General features: G+C 47.2%; 1 protein-coding gene across 1 annotated transcript; it reads left to right on the top strand.

Annotated features, from left to right (window-relative positions):
* Nucleotides 1–198: 198 nt before the first annotated feature.
* On the top strand, nucleotides 199–13,787 carry LOC129379998 (pre-mRNA-splicing factor ATP-dependent RNA helicase DHX16-like). Its single transcript, XM_055060963.1, has 21 exons — nucleotides 199–233; nucleotides 1,711–1,912; nucleotides 2,012–2,244; nucleotides 2,655–2,829; nucleotides 2,908–2,964; nucleotides 3,042–3,296; nucleotides 3,367–3,600; nucleotides 4,852–5,043; nucleotides 5,207–5,317; nucleotides 5,393–5,508; nucleotides 5,922–6,132; nucleotides 6,717–6,815; nucleotides 7,383–7,535; nucleotides 7,723–7,863; nucleotides 8,558–8,720; nucleotides 8,793–8,911; nucleotides 9,834–9,901; nucleotides 9,983–10,145; nucleotides 10,576–10,737; nucleotides 12,179–12,352; nucleotides 13,151–13,787. Exons 1-21 carry the CDS (start codon nucleotides 199–201, stop codon nucleotides 13,277–13,279), a joined length of 3,192 nt encoding a protein of 1,063 aa, XP_054916938.1. The 3' UTR covers nucleotides 13,280–13,787.
* Nucleotides 13,788–13,847: the final 60 nt, after the last annotated feature.

The raw sequence follows: 13,847 nt of genomic DNA, 5'->3' as shown, positions 1-13,847 counted from the left end.
GTTGTCATATGAAACCCAACCCACGCAGCCACGCTGCAGCGCTTCATTGCGGTTTTCAACATGAAGCTTCTCTTATAAAACCAGAATCAACAGCGTGTTACATTTTGTCCATTTAGATCTTGGAAATGAACCATTGAATTTAAGTGACGCCAAGTAAACTGTGAAAATAAAATCATCTCAACTCGTTTCCTGCAGATAATGGACATCGTTAAAAAGCCACTGAAAAAGCTAACGTATGAATTGTGACTCTGACGTATATTTCTTTGAACTCTTCTCCAATAGGGAGCCTGAATGTGGGAATAAGATAAATCACGCAAACTAATATGGAAACGAGATGAATTTGGTCTAGATAAAGTCTTTCGATTTCACAATATCCGAACTTCAATGTTTTTTGTTTTGCTGTACGACACGGTAGTATCTTACAGCTAGTAGGGACGTAGAGCTACAGGGCCACTAATGCGGATAAGATGCATCAAATATAAGGGAATTTACCGTAGATTGACTTTCAACGTCATATGTGATTTTTTTCTCTCTCTTTTATTTTGCCTCTTTACTTTTTGTCATTGTTTATTGAATTAGTTCAGCTCAGGAACTCGGAGGTTTAACGTAGTGCACTGTAAAAATAACTATGCCATTTTAATATGAACATGGGTTCTGAACTTGTTGTTGTTCCTAATGTGGCCGCAGGGGGCAGTGAACGCTCCTGCTGACTCTGGCAGAGTTGGGTCACGTGTTTCCTGTTTCCCCTGTAGCGCGCCCCATGTTAAGCTAAGCTAACCAAATTGAATTTGTTGGCAGTTTTCAGGGAAATAAAGGTTCAGAAAAAGTTTTTTCCATGGCTGCAGGAGGTGGTTTGTATTTTTTAACCGTTCAGACTCTGAACTTACACCTGCAATAGAAAAATATTTTATTCTTATTATTTTTGTAACTATTATAACGTTGTTGGAGCTTTTTGAAATCGGTGAGTGAAGCTGCTGATGTTGTTTTGGTTCTTTTCACCTAAAAATGACAGATAATTAATTTTAAATAAGAAAAACGGATTTGTTTAAACATTCTAAGCGGTTCCGAGTAAAAGTGCCGAAAAACTGAAGCTTTCTACAATGACTAAAGTTTCATTATTCTGAACCTGGTTCAAGACAGACAGGTACTGTTTTCTAACGTTTTTCCATAAACTGAATTTGCTTCTGATAGAAAAAGCAAATTCTATCAGTAATGAGAAGTAATGTAACGAGAAGCCGAGCTTTGCCGGCTAAAAGTCCAAGTTTTGATTAAAACTGTTATATCCTTGTCTCCAAATCCAACTGAACCTAAACACTAAGCATCTATTTATTCCTAGAATCTTCCTCAGTTTGGAATAATCTGAAAAACAATTTTTTTCTTCCAGAAATAGGAAGTTTAACCATGGAAACTTTTTCTTTGCTTTTTAATATTTGTTAATTGTCTGACCTTTAGTTAAAAATTTACTTCTTTGATTATAGTGTTTTACAAACTTGTAAATTTAAACAAACATTTTTTGAGTTTTGTCTGGAAAAAATATGTTGCAACTAAATTGTTTCCTATAATTCAGTTGTTTTTTGTTGTGCTTATTTCCAGTTTTTTCTTCTTACGTTTTATCATATTCTGCTAAAGGTTTCACATGTTGTTCTGGAGCTGCTGTCTCGACTTCCTGACCAAACTAAACCGTTTCTGCTCCGCCTGTTCCGTCTCCAGGCGCGATGGCCCAGCTGGAGCAGGGGTGAACGACCGTCTCCATGACATCCTCGGCCTGAGCGACAGATACGTCTCCCAGTTCATGATCGGCATCGCTCGCAAAGCGTCCAGCCCGGAGGACCTGGTGAGCCGCCTGGAGCAGACGGGAACAATCGACATCGACCAGAGCGTCTCTGCCTTCGCAAAGGAACTGTTTGAAAAAGTACCAGCTTCCTAAACCTTAATGGCTCCTCTGTTGGGTTCAAGGTCTTTTGGTTGATGATGAAACTTGGACCACTAACGTTTCTCTGTCATGTGGTAGATTCCCCGTCAGCAGGTTATTGAGAAGCCTTCCAAAGCCCTGGAGCGCCAGGCCATAGAGATGGACAGGAAGAACCGGACCTACACGCTGCTGGAGGACAGCAACAGCGACGAAGAGGCGGCGGCAGACAAACAGAGAGGCAAGAAGAAAGACAAGGACAGAGGAGGCAAGAGGAAGAACATCAGACAGAAAAAAGCCAGCGAGTCGTCGAGCGATGATGAAACGCCAAAGAGGTAGAGCTGGACGATGCATCTGGAAAACATATCTGGATATAATGCTTTCATATCAATCCATATTGATCATTATTAGGTTTTTGTTTTAAATATCTGAAATATTTCCAAACTGTGGCGTGACCTTTCCTGTTTTAACCGTCACTCCACTTCAATGTCTTTACGAGGGGCTGCTGCGCAAGTTACTCTGCAGGTTGTTGCAAGGGAACCAAAGAGTGAGTTAGTTAGTTGATTCCCCCAACCTGGCTTAGCTCGCTGTGAGAGGTTAAGCAGTTAAAGCCTTTCCTCTGCCTACATCCCTCAGAATGCTGTGCGGTTCTGGATTAGAGTTCAGTGTTGAAGTTGCACAGAAACAGTTTTTACAGTTTACTGAGCTCCAGCTGTGAACAGCCAGTTGTGTTTTGTCACTTCAGGGGAGGTTCTGTCCTGGAGGACCACAGATCTCTGAAGAAAGAAGAAGAAGAGGAGTGGGAGAAGGAGGAGAGGGAGCGACTGCTGGACATCGAGGAGAGAGACGCCTTCGCCCAGAGAGTCAGGCAGAAAGACAAAGAAAAGACGCGGAACATCGCCGAGCGGACGGATAAAAAGGTGGATTGAGTTTTTTTTAAAGAGGGAACAGCGCCTCCTACAGGTGGAAGCTTTATCTTCTGTTTCTTCTGTCTTCAGGCCTATGAAGAAGCTCAGAAACGACTGAAGATGGCTGAAGATGATCAGAAGAACATGGTTGGTTGTATCATATTGTCAACTTTGGGTTTCTCTGGACTGTAGCCGAGTTGTAACGTTTCTCTCTCTGCGTTCAGTTGCCGGAGCTGAGGAAGCGTTCCCGTTGGGAATATCTGAAGAAAAGAGAGGAGGAGAAGCTGGAGGACCTGGAGGCGGAGATCATAGACGACGAGTATCTGTTCTCCAAGGAGGAGCTGACGGAGCGCGAGAGGCGGGAGCTGGAGTACAAGCGGACCCTCCGGGACCTGGCCAAGGACTACAAGCAGGCCGGGGCCAAGGAGCAGGAGGAGAGGAAGAACCGCTACTACATGCCTGAGGAGAGGAGGAGCAAGGTGAGCAGAGCATCTCATAAACGTGGCTTAGCAAACAGAGCCGGGCTCAGCCAGCGTCTCCCGCCTGCAGGACGTCCCCCAGAGGGATCTGGAGCTGGACGAGGCCCCCATGGAGCTGGGAGGGGAGCAGGGCCGCTGGGAGGAAGAGCGGCTGAAGACGGCCTCTCTCAGCTTCGGAGCCAGGAAGGAGCGCGAGCTGGGCCTGAAGCAGGAGCAGGACCGGTACCAGCTGGTTCTGGAGGAGGAGGAGATGATTGACTTTGTCAGCACGGCCATCACCATGAAGGGGACGCGCTCCGACAAGGTGAGCCCATCTGCAGCACTCAGGCTGCACAGGAAAACATTTCAGAAAGCTTTAATGATCCGACAATGTTCCAGAAACATCCGGGAGGGTTACAGTTAGAGCATTTACTGAGCTTTGGACCCAAACCTGGAGAGGACAGGAAGGGGCTTGACAGCAGCCAACCCTCTGACCTGAGAATGTGGTTCCTCAGACTGTCCACTAGAGGGCACAGCAGCTGAGCTTCAAATAACTTGGCTTCAAATGTTTTATCACAACAACCGTCAAAAATATGACATCAGTAATATTTATTTGTATTAATTATCCTTATGTGCAGCAACCAGATGCTACACTCTATGGAGCAGTCTTCACCAGCTTGCTGCAGTGCATTCTGGGACTTGTGACCAGGAGTCATTTAAAGCTGATTTGAGTTTCGCAGCAATTTATAACTTTATTTGCTAAATATGACTTAAAAGTATAAATTTCTTATTCTTTCTATCTCAGATCTGATTGCAAATTTTAATATTTTTCTTTTCATGCATTCTTTTCTGAATAAGGAATTACAAATATTACAAAATATTTTCAATCATCTCAGCTATGAGAGTTTTTGTTTAATTAAGAAAATATAGTCATAATATTTGTAGAATATGGATGTAATTGTATTAAAATTATGAGGACAAAATAATTTTGATAAGAAAAAGTCTTGGAGAATTATTAATTTATTTTTGAGTTGGAGTTGTCATAAAATTACTCTAAATATTAGGACTTTATTATCGTATTACTATAACTTTATTCTTGTACTGAACAAACAAAAAATCTTTGCCCGGCCCTAATATTTCATTATAGAGTATCTTGAATTCAAAGTCCAAATAAAAACTTGAAACAGGCTTGCGAAACAAGATGGCCGCCCTCGGCGCGCTGACATCACTCTGACACACAAGGAGAGGTCTGTGGAAAAAAATCACATTTCCAAAAATAAAATCCTGAAAAACAAAAAATGTGATTAATTGATAAAATCAGTTTCCTACCTGCTAATCACAAATATCTTACATTTTACTTTTTTCAGTCATCAATTTATTGTTAACACTCTAAAACATACTAGCAGTAAAGAAGCCAAAACTTTACAGGAACTATATACATTAAAAAGATAAAACTTTCTGTGTCTGTAAGACTCGTCTAGTGGCAGATTTAGCTGCACCTGGTTCTGATTCAGTAAAAGCAGTCTGGGGTTAAAGCATGCTAACATGCTTTAACCCCTCGTGGCGGCGTGTCCAGGACGAGGCGGAGCCGGCGCTGTCGCAGGCCGAGCTGAAGAAGCGCTCCATGCAGGAGGTGCGGCGCAGCCTGCCCATCTTCCCCTACAGGGAGGACCTGCTGGCCGCCATCACCGAGCACCAGATCCTGGTCATAGAGGGCGAGACGGGCTCCGGGAAGACCACCCAGATCCCACAGTACCTGCTGGAGGACGTGAGTCTGCACTATGAACACCTGATTGATTGTCTCCCTTCATCACATGCCAACATGGACAAGTTTTTCTAAAATGCAGAGATAAAAAATACACAGATGAATATATTTTTGGGGAAGTTCTTAATTGGAAAATAATGATAAAAACCTGCCTTTTCCGTTGCAGGGCTACACCAAAGGAGGGATGAAGATCGGCTGCACGCAGCCCCGCAGGGTGGCGGCCATGTCTGTGGCGGCCCGCGTTGCCGAGGAGATGAGCGTGAAGCTGGGGAACGAGGTGAGCCCGGAGGTCAGGACCTGGATCCAGGGTTCAAACCATCCCTCTAACCTTTTATTTGGTGGCGTCGTGCAGGTGGGGTACAGCATCCGCTTCGAGGACTGCACGTCTGAACGCACCGTGCTGAAGTACATGACGGACGGGATGCTGCTCCGAGAGTTCCTGACTGAACCCGACCTGGCCAGCTACAGGTAGAGGAGACTTTCAAAATAAAGGCTTTACTCACAAGGCAGATTAAAACCAGGGGAATATTCCCAAAAATCTTTTCCTTGAATTTGTTTGTTTCACTTTAGCTGACTGAAAGCAGACTCAGCTCATTAAAGTGTCTAATTACAGCAGCACTTTTAAAGAAACAGCAACACAAATCTGCTTCTTGTCATCAGATTTCAGGGTTTTTTAACTGGGCAGAAAAAAAAACAGTCAACTTCAAAAATCCAGGAAACTCTGAATAATAAGGTGTTTGTGGAAAATGCATTCATTTCTGTTAGAGCTCCAGTCAGTAGAACTTCACAATAAATGAACTTTTTTAAAAATAAGAAGTAAAATCTGCTCTCTGGCCCTCGTTCTGTTCGGTTCCTGAACGTCTCGGTTCCTTTCCCTCCAGTGTGATCATCATCGACGAGGCCCATGAGCGAACGCTCCACACCGACATCCTGTTCGGTCTCATCAAAGACATCGCTCGGTTCCGACCCGACCTGAAGGTTCTGGTGGCTAGCGCCACGCTGGACACGGAGCGATTTTCCTGCTTCTTCGACGACGCTCCGGTGTTCAGGATTCCCGGCAGGAGATTCCCCGTCGACATTTTCTACACGAAAGTAAGTCACCGGATTATTTTTGGAAACAAATTTATCCTGAAAATCTGTAATGGATTATTGGAAAAACTAACTTTATGAAATTTTGAAATGGTTCTTTATTTAGTTAACCTGTTTGTTCAGAAATGTATTCGGTTCTACTATCAGTTTGTTCTTTTGTCCATTTTTTCCTTTCTGCTTCATTTTGAACGTTTCAGAAATCTGAACTTTAATGTCTGTTCATTATTATTTATATGTTTAGTTGATTTATTTTTATTTCCCAATAGCATTAAACTTTGTCACTTGGCAGTTCTCAATCTGAGCTAACAAAAATCTCGTGGGGTTCCTCAGGGCTCTGCTGTTGGGCCACTTTTAGTCTGGCTTAGATTATGGAACATTGTGACATCTTTACCATATTAATGCACACAACACAACTTTATTTCTACTTATCTGTGTTTTAGTTAGTTGTTCCAAGTGTTTTCTGTGTATAAAATGTTTCCTGTACCTTTGAGCTCACTGATGTTTTCTTGACGTTTATTTGGATGTAAAAGTTCAAATGAAAAGCGTCTGGACTGACCGTTCTGCTGTGTGTTTGTTGTGCTGTGCAGGCTCCGGAGGCGGATTACCTGGATGCTTGTGTGGTTTCAGTGCTGCAGATTCACGTCACCCAGGCTCCCGGGGACATCCTGGTCTTCCTCACCGGACAGGTTCGCTTTTCATCAAACACCAAGCAGCAGGAATTTTACCTGTAAAATATCCAGAAAACAAAGTGATCTTTTCTTTCTGCTTCACAAAAATGTGAAATGGTTCCAGTTGGTTCCTGAAGGTATGAATACTTTTCACTTCAGATGATAATTAGAAAGTAAAAGGACTCAGTTGTATGCAGCTGTTTCTATTAGTTAGCAGTTGGAAGCATTGACCAGTAGGTGGCGCTGTTGTGTGCAGCCATCTGAAGCAGCATCAGTGTGGCGGTCCACAGGAAGGTATTGGTATTAAAGACACGGTGTCGCTGTGAACAGTGAGGAATGAGCTGCTTGCCGTATTTACGGTGTGAAACTTGTGAGCTTCTCTCCTGCTGCATCACACTTTTTATGCTTTGGCTTCATTTCACATCAACATGGATCCACTCCTCATTCTCATGTTGTTTTATAGTGTCTGTATTAATAAGCTACAGGTCAGAAACTGATTTAATTAAATGCTCAGGAAGTTTTTGAAGTATCTGTGATGGATCAAACTGCCGTAAGAGGAACTAACGGCTCCTGTGGGTTTTGCAGGAGGAGATCGAAGCGTGCTGCGAGATGCTGCAGGAGAGATGCAGGCGTCTGGGGTCAAAGATCGCTGAGCTGGTGGTTCTGCCCATCTATGCCAACCTGCCGTCTGACATGCAGGCCAAGATCTTCAGCCCGACTCCTCCTGGAGCCCGGAAGGTGAGTCCGTCTCCTCGGAACGCCGATGCTTCCCACCCAGAGAGTCACAGAGTGAAACGTTTCATCCCAGGAAGCAGAAGAACAATAACTCTTCCCAGACGAGTTCCTGTGAAGTGAAACGGCTCTGCGGTGCAGCTGTGGGTCAGAGCGGTAACCTCCACTTCCTGTCTGGTCTCTCCACTTCCAGGTGGTGGTGGCCACCAACATCGCAGAAACGTCTCTGACCATAGACGGGATCATCTACGTCATCGACCCCGGCTTCTGCAAACAGAAGAGCTACAACGCGCGCACGGGCATGGAGTCGCTCATCGTCACGCCTTGCTCCAGGGTACAGGAAGCGCTGCTCTCATTAATGTTCAACCGGCTGCGGCTTTCCGTCAGAGGAGGGTTCATTGGAGAAACTGTGACTGTAATGGTTTTATCTTTATGAGGAAGCTGCTCTGGTGGAGATCAGGAGCGTTACAGACTCTCCTGAAGTTTCTATAAAACTAATTGTGGAAATTTTGGATGCTACCGTAGCTGCTGCCCCCAAATACAAAGTAACTGCATCTTGCTTCCCAATTATTGATGGTGAAGCTGATTATTATTGTATATATTGAGAAGCCCAACAGCAGAGCCCTGCTTGTGCTCTGTCCTCACTCTTCCTCACAGTGTGGGATAAATTCATGCTGAATGTTCATAGAGTTAAAGGCAGATATTTGCATACGCTCCATAAAACGAGTTTTTTTGTCTCTGACATTGAGCTCAGTTGAATTGTTTCTGTTTGGGGATTTTCTGACAGATTAATCTGCATTACCTGGATGCTCAGCTGTGGATGTTTGTATTTTAGCAATCTGGAGCCATCAGGCCGAGCGCCCTGGTCCTCCTCAGGTCTGGTTCATGTTCAGGTCCAGTTTCCAGAAGCTGAAGTTGCCATTGAAACCAATAGGGCAACTCCACGAAATTATGTTATTGATTCAGTTTTATGTTCATTATTTTCTGCTGTAGTTGGTCAATAATTATCATGCGTCTCCTGCTTTCAGGCTTCAGCCAATCAGAGAGCAGGACGGGCGGGCAGAGTGGCTGCTGGGAAATGTTTCCGCCTCTACACGGCCTGGGCCTTCAAGCACGAGATGGAGGAGACGACGATCCCTGAGATCCAGAGGACCAACCTGGGGAACGTGGTGCTGCTGCTGAAGAGCTTAGGTCAGTCTGAGGAGACGGCGGCCATGTTGGCCCGCCGCTGCCCTCCCAGCTCACTGCTGTGTTTCTGTGCAGGAATCAACGACCTGATTCACTTTGACTTCATGGACCCGCCGCCCCATGAGACCCTGGTTCTGGCCCTGGAGCAGCTGTACGCGCTGGGAGCCCTCAACCACCTGGGGGAGCTCACCAAGGTTCATGTTTTATCCCAGCTTGCTTTGTGGCGCTGCGTACGGCACCGTCCCAGAAAAACTCACCTCAGCATTTACTTCTAAACCTGCGATACAAAACAACATTGTAATACGACTGTGGTGGCGCCCCGAGCTAATCGGGGTAAAGATGCAGGGACGGCGCCGCAGCTCCGGGTGCCGCAGCAGCTCTGGGCGCCGCCGCAGCTCCGGGTGCCGCAGCAGCTCCGGGTGCCGCCGCAGCTCCGGGTGCCGCAGCAGCTCCGGGTGCCGCAGCAGCTCTGGGCGCCGCCGCAGCTCCGGGTGCCGCAGCAGCTCCGGGTGCCGCAGCAGCTCCGGGCGCCGCCGCAGCTCCGGGTGCCGCCGCAGCTCCGGGCGCCGCCGCAGCTCCAGGTGCTACGGCGGCGTCTCTGCATCAGGTGTCAACATGTAGCTCCATGATGATAAAGTCCCTGAATGGGAGGAAATGACACGGGATCAATGCTTTTCAGCTTTTAGTATCTTGTTACTGATACCTGGAGGCCAAACAGAGGTCGAAGGTCAGATTTTCATTATTCCCAAAAGGAACCTTATCACCTTATCTATGCAGTAATCATAAATAGAAGTATGCCTGCAGGGTTGTGGAAACACATTTATGGAGAAATGATTCAAGTAAAGGAGGCTCAGAGTGACTCTCAACCTGAAGGCATCAGATGTTGGTGATGCGTTCAGGTTCATCTGTTTTCTCCAGCTCTATGATTTGGGTGAACCAGATCCATTGTGATCTTCTGCGTATTTCTACACCTGATGTTTGTCACGTGTTGCTGAGTCACTGACTTGCTCAAAGTGAGGGATGACTCGGCGCTTCCCGGCCAGCTTGCCTCGTTAATCACTGATCACTGAGGGAGTGTTTGTCTGAACTGAACCGGTTGTTTTGGTTCTGCTCCAGCTGGGTCGCAGGATGGCCGAGTTACCGGTGGATCCCATGCTGAGTAAAATGATCCTGGCCTCAGAGCAGTGAGTGGTACAGCTTCACTTCTCACTATGACGAAGAATTCAATCAGACACGATTATAAACATCATTTCCATGGTTTCCAGGTACAAGTGTTCAGAGGAAGTGCTGACCATCGCCGCCATGCTGTCGGTGAACAACTCCATCTTCTACCGGCCCAAAGACAAGGTGGTGCACGCCGACAACGCCAGGATGAACTTCGTGGTTCCGGGCGGAGACCACCTGGTGCTGCTCAACGTCTACACACAGGTAACGCGGGCGGCGCTGCTCGTTAACGGCGTGATCCGCATTGATCCGCCGTGACCTCCAGCAGAACCTGGAGCAGCTCTGCAGACGAGCTCTGAGAAAAAAGCAAACGTTCACTGCAAGATGCAAATCATTCAACAAACGGGCCAGACTGGGCACAGCCGGGGCAGTTCTGAAGAACTGACAATATGGACTCACAGTTCATCACAGTATTTTGTGGTGCTGTCATTATAACAGTAAAAGTGACTATTTGTTTTTAGGCAGCTGCATGCAGTTAGAGCCCCATGAACATAAATTCTGTTCTTCAAAACAATCCTTTTGCTCTGAATGAAAGCTGTTTGGTTTAAAGTCTCTGTGGTAGAGGATCAGGCGTGTGGACCGGACAGCTGTTGGTTCTGTCTCTAAGCTGTGTCCCGCTCTGCTTCGTCCCCAGTGGGTGGAGAGCGGCTACTCCACCCAGTGGTGCTACGAGAACTTCATCCAGTTCCGCTCCATGAGGCGAGCCCGGGACGTCCGGGACCAGCTGGAGGGTCTGATGGAGCGCATCGAGGTGGAGGTGGTCAGCTGCAGCGGGGACAACGTCCCCATCCGTAAGGTCAGTCCTGCTCACAGAGCGGTCGTCCTTCCACAGCGTTTCCCTGCCGTCTGAAAAGAGGAACAAAACGTGTCCTGTTTTGTTTTCTCGCTGACGTCTCCAGATAAAATCTGCCAAACAAAAGGTTCACTTTCCTAAAAATCCTCTCGGATTTCCTGGCTTCTTTCACAAAGACTCGACAGGGAAACCAGGTCCGATCTCTGAGCAGCAGGAGACATCACACCAAACTCCCTCTGATGTTAAAACCACATGTGTGTCGTGATTCATTGACCTTTGACCTGCTGCTGCTTGCAGTTTTCTGTCTCAGATCTTCACTGAGCTTCATCAGACATTCATCAGGAACATAAACAGTTATTAAATGATTTCTGTGACAGTGTGTGTGATGACATCAGAACATTTCATTGTTTCTGTTTTCTGTTGCTTCGCCAGACGAATAAACTCCTTTTCTAATCCTGATCCCTGGAAGCTGCTCAGGCCTGAAGGCGTCGGTTCTTTCACAGACAAAACTACGACTTCGGGAGGCAAATCTCAGAGACACGCTGGGTCCAACAGGGAATTTTCTTTAGAATCATTCATTGTTAGGAGTTCTGATCCGTGTTTCACTTCCCGGCTGTGTGGAGCAGAACCAGGAGAGCTGAGGCTGCCAGCAAGCAGAGGAACCGACACCGCAGCTTATCTGAGGCGGTGCTGGGTGTGTTGGACCAGCGGAGCTGAGATTCGGATTCAGACTGGAGCCTTTAGAGAGGGGTCAGGGTTCAGATTTGATTTGTTTAGGATATTTTTGGAACAGCTGCAGCCTGCAGGCTGCCATAGAGTCAGGGCCGATTCAGCAAAGTGAAAATTAGAATATTAGTCTGCTTTTATGATAGATTTTAAAGCATAAAAGGAACAACAGCCTGGATGTGGTTCACACAGATTATATAACATGGCCAACAGCAGCAGCTGCCCCGTCGCCAGGGCAACAGATGGCAGGATAAGGACTCGTCAGGCGGGACTCGTCAGGCGGGACTCGTCAGGCGGGACTCGTCAGGCGGGACTCGGGCGCCATTTGCATACTTTTGCATGAAACAGTGACTCAGGAAAACAGATCTCTGCTTTAAACGGGATTTTTTTAAATGAACTTTAGAGAGGGGTCAAAGTTCAGATTTAAGTAGGAAACAAGTTCCCAGCAGTGTGAATGTTTGAAAAAGTTGCTGAATGGAAAGCAACATGGCGGATCTGTTGCTTTGACCGGATGTGCTGGTTGTTTTTCTCATCCTGCAGTTAGAATTGAACTTGATGGACCAGTTTCTCATGATGACTCAGCTGCTGCTTCTGGTTGTGTCCTGTGGGCAGCAGCAACACAAACTGAACCTCTGAATGTCTCTCGCATGTTGAATGTCGTCCTCTGTGACCCTGTCTGATGACCTTTGACCCTCACGGCCTCTGTGTCCCCCGGCAGGCGGTGACGGCCGGGTACTTCTACCACACGGCGCGGCTCAGTAAGGGCGGCTACCGGTCGGTGAAGCACCAGCAGACGGTGTTCGTCCATCCCAACAGCTCGCTGTTCGAGGAGCAGCCGCGCTGGCTCATCTACCACGAACTGGTCTTCACCACCAAGGAGTTCATGAGACAGGTGACAGCAGCTGCTGCATGTTTGGAATGTAAACAACACCCTGAAGGCGGCGGGCAGGGAGCGTGTCGCCTCGCGCTGACATCACATTCATCAGCTCTGTTCAGTTATCCTCCATAGCTTCCTGAAGGCCTTTGTTTTACTCACGTTCCTCTGATCTGACCTTTGAGTCACTCAGAGAGAAACACTCCTGGACTCCAGAGATGTCGTCCACAGATAACAGACGGGTTCAACTTGAACCTTTGAGCTGACTGTTGCCTGCAGCGATTATTTACCTGAATGTGAGAAAAACCAAACATGGCAGAAAGGATCCAGCTGCAACAAGCCGATCCCGTTTCCTTCGGTCTCCATTCGTTAAGAATGACTATAAATAACCACAGAATGAAACGTTGTTTCTTTCCTGGTCAGATTCCCAGCTCCTCACATGGAGGAAATAAAAACATCAAAGCTGCATCAAAATCTCAAACTGTTCAATGAATAACTTCATTTAAGAGACTTTTGTACAGACAGGTATGTAATGACTGGCTTGTCAGGGAAAATTATGTGGAAGGTAAAACTTCATGTTAGGTTTTTTGAATCTTAACAAAACACTCAGGGGCTTTTTAATATTCAGATCCATTTGGATTCTGCCTGTTTGACCCACCAGAAGGTTCTGGTTGTAATATAATGGCTCAGGAGCAGTTTGGACCGTCAGGAGACCAGAGGGACAGGTTGTAGGAACGGAGTGGTTCGGTTCAAGTCAGAGCCGGGTCAGTTCGGATCAGAACCCAAATTCTGATCGGCTTCTTGCTGTGCCAACAGGTGATAGAGATCGACAGCGGCTGGCTGCTGGAGGTGGCGCCTCACTACTACAAGAGCAAAGAGCTGGAGGACAGCAGCAGCAAGAAGATGCCCCGGAAGCAGGGCAAGGCCCGGGAGGAGCTGGGCTGAGGCCCCCTGGGCCCCCCGGGAGGAGCTGGGCTGAGGCCCCCTGGGCCCCCCGGAACCCCCCGGGGGGAGCTGGGCTGAGGCCCCCTGGGCCCCCCGGGGGGAGCTGGGCTGAGGCCCCCTGGGCCCCCCGGAGCCCCCCGGGGCCCGGAGTGATGCTCACATCTGGATTATCTGAGCCGTAAAGCTGCTGAGCCTGTCGTGGAGGAAGAACCGGGCCACACTGATGGACGGGTTTAATGATAAACCAGACTGAAAGTCGGTGCTTTTTCCTGCTGCACCTGAACGCCCTCAGACTCATTAACGGACCTGAGTCCACACAGAACTGGGTTGTACAGAAGTGGGTTACGGTTTATCTGAGCTGATAAAGTTTATGGCGATCTGTTGTCCTCTGATGTTTTCAGACGTAAGCAGGTTAAAGGTTCTGGTCAAACACGCCCTGCTCTGGGTTCTGTGTCAACACCTGACCCAAAACACTGTGCAGAATTAAAGAAAGTGATGTTTGACAACAGCTCTGAGTGTGTGTTGGTCATGTGGACGCTCTGAGGTGGTTCTGCTCCGGTTCTGAGGT

Source organism: Poeciliopsis prolifica, unplaced genomic scaffold, assembly GCF_027474105.1.
Source record: "Poeciliopsis prolifica strain line A6 unplaced genomic scaffold, Auburn_PproV2 SCAFFOLD063, whole genome shotgun sequence".
NCBI lineage: Eukaryota > Metazoa > Chordata > Actinopteri > Cyprinodontiformes > Poeciliidae > Poeciliopsis > Poeciliopsis prolifica.
The sequence above is the reverse complement of the archived record's forward strand: the minus strand, read 5'-3'. Positions and strand labels throughout refer to the sequence as shown.

Excerpts from the sequence above, each read along its gene's own strand:
- LOC129379998 (XM_055060963.1), top strand. The coding sequence starts at position 199 with ATGGACATCGTTAAAAAGCCACTGAAAAAGCTAAC. Across the intron at positions 9,902-9,982 it reads ATGATCCTGGCCTCAGAGCA|GTACAAGTGTTCAGAGGAAG; the intron begins GTGAGTGGTACA and ends CATGGTTTCCAG. Across the intron at positions 10,146-10,575 it reads TGCTCAACGTCTACACACAG|TGGGTGGAGAGCGGCTACTC; the intron begins GTAACGCGGGCG and ends CTTCGTCCCCAG.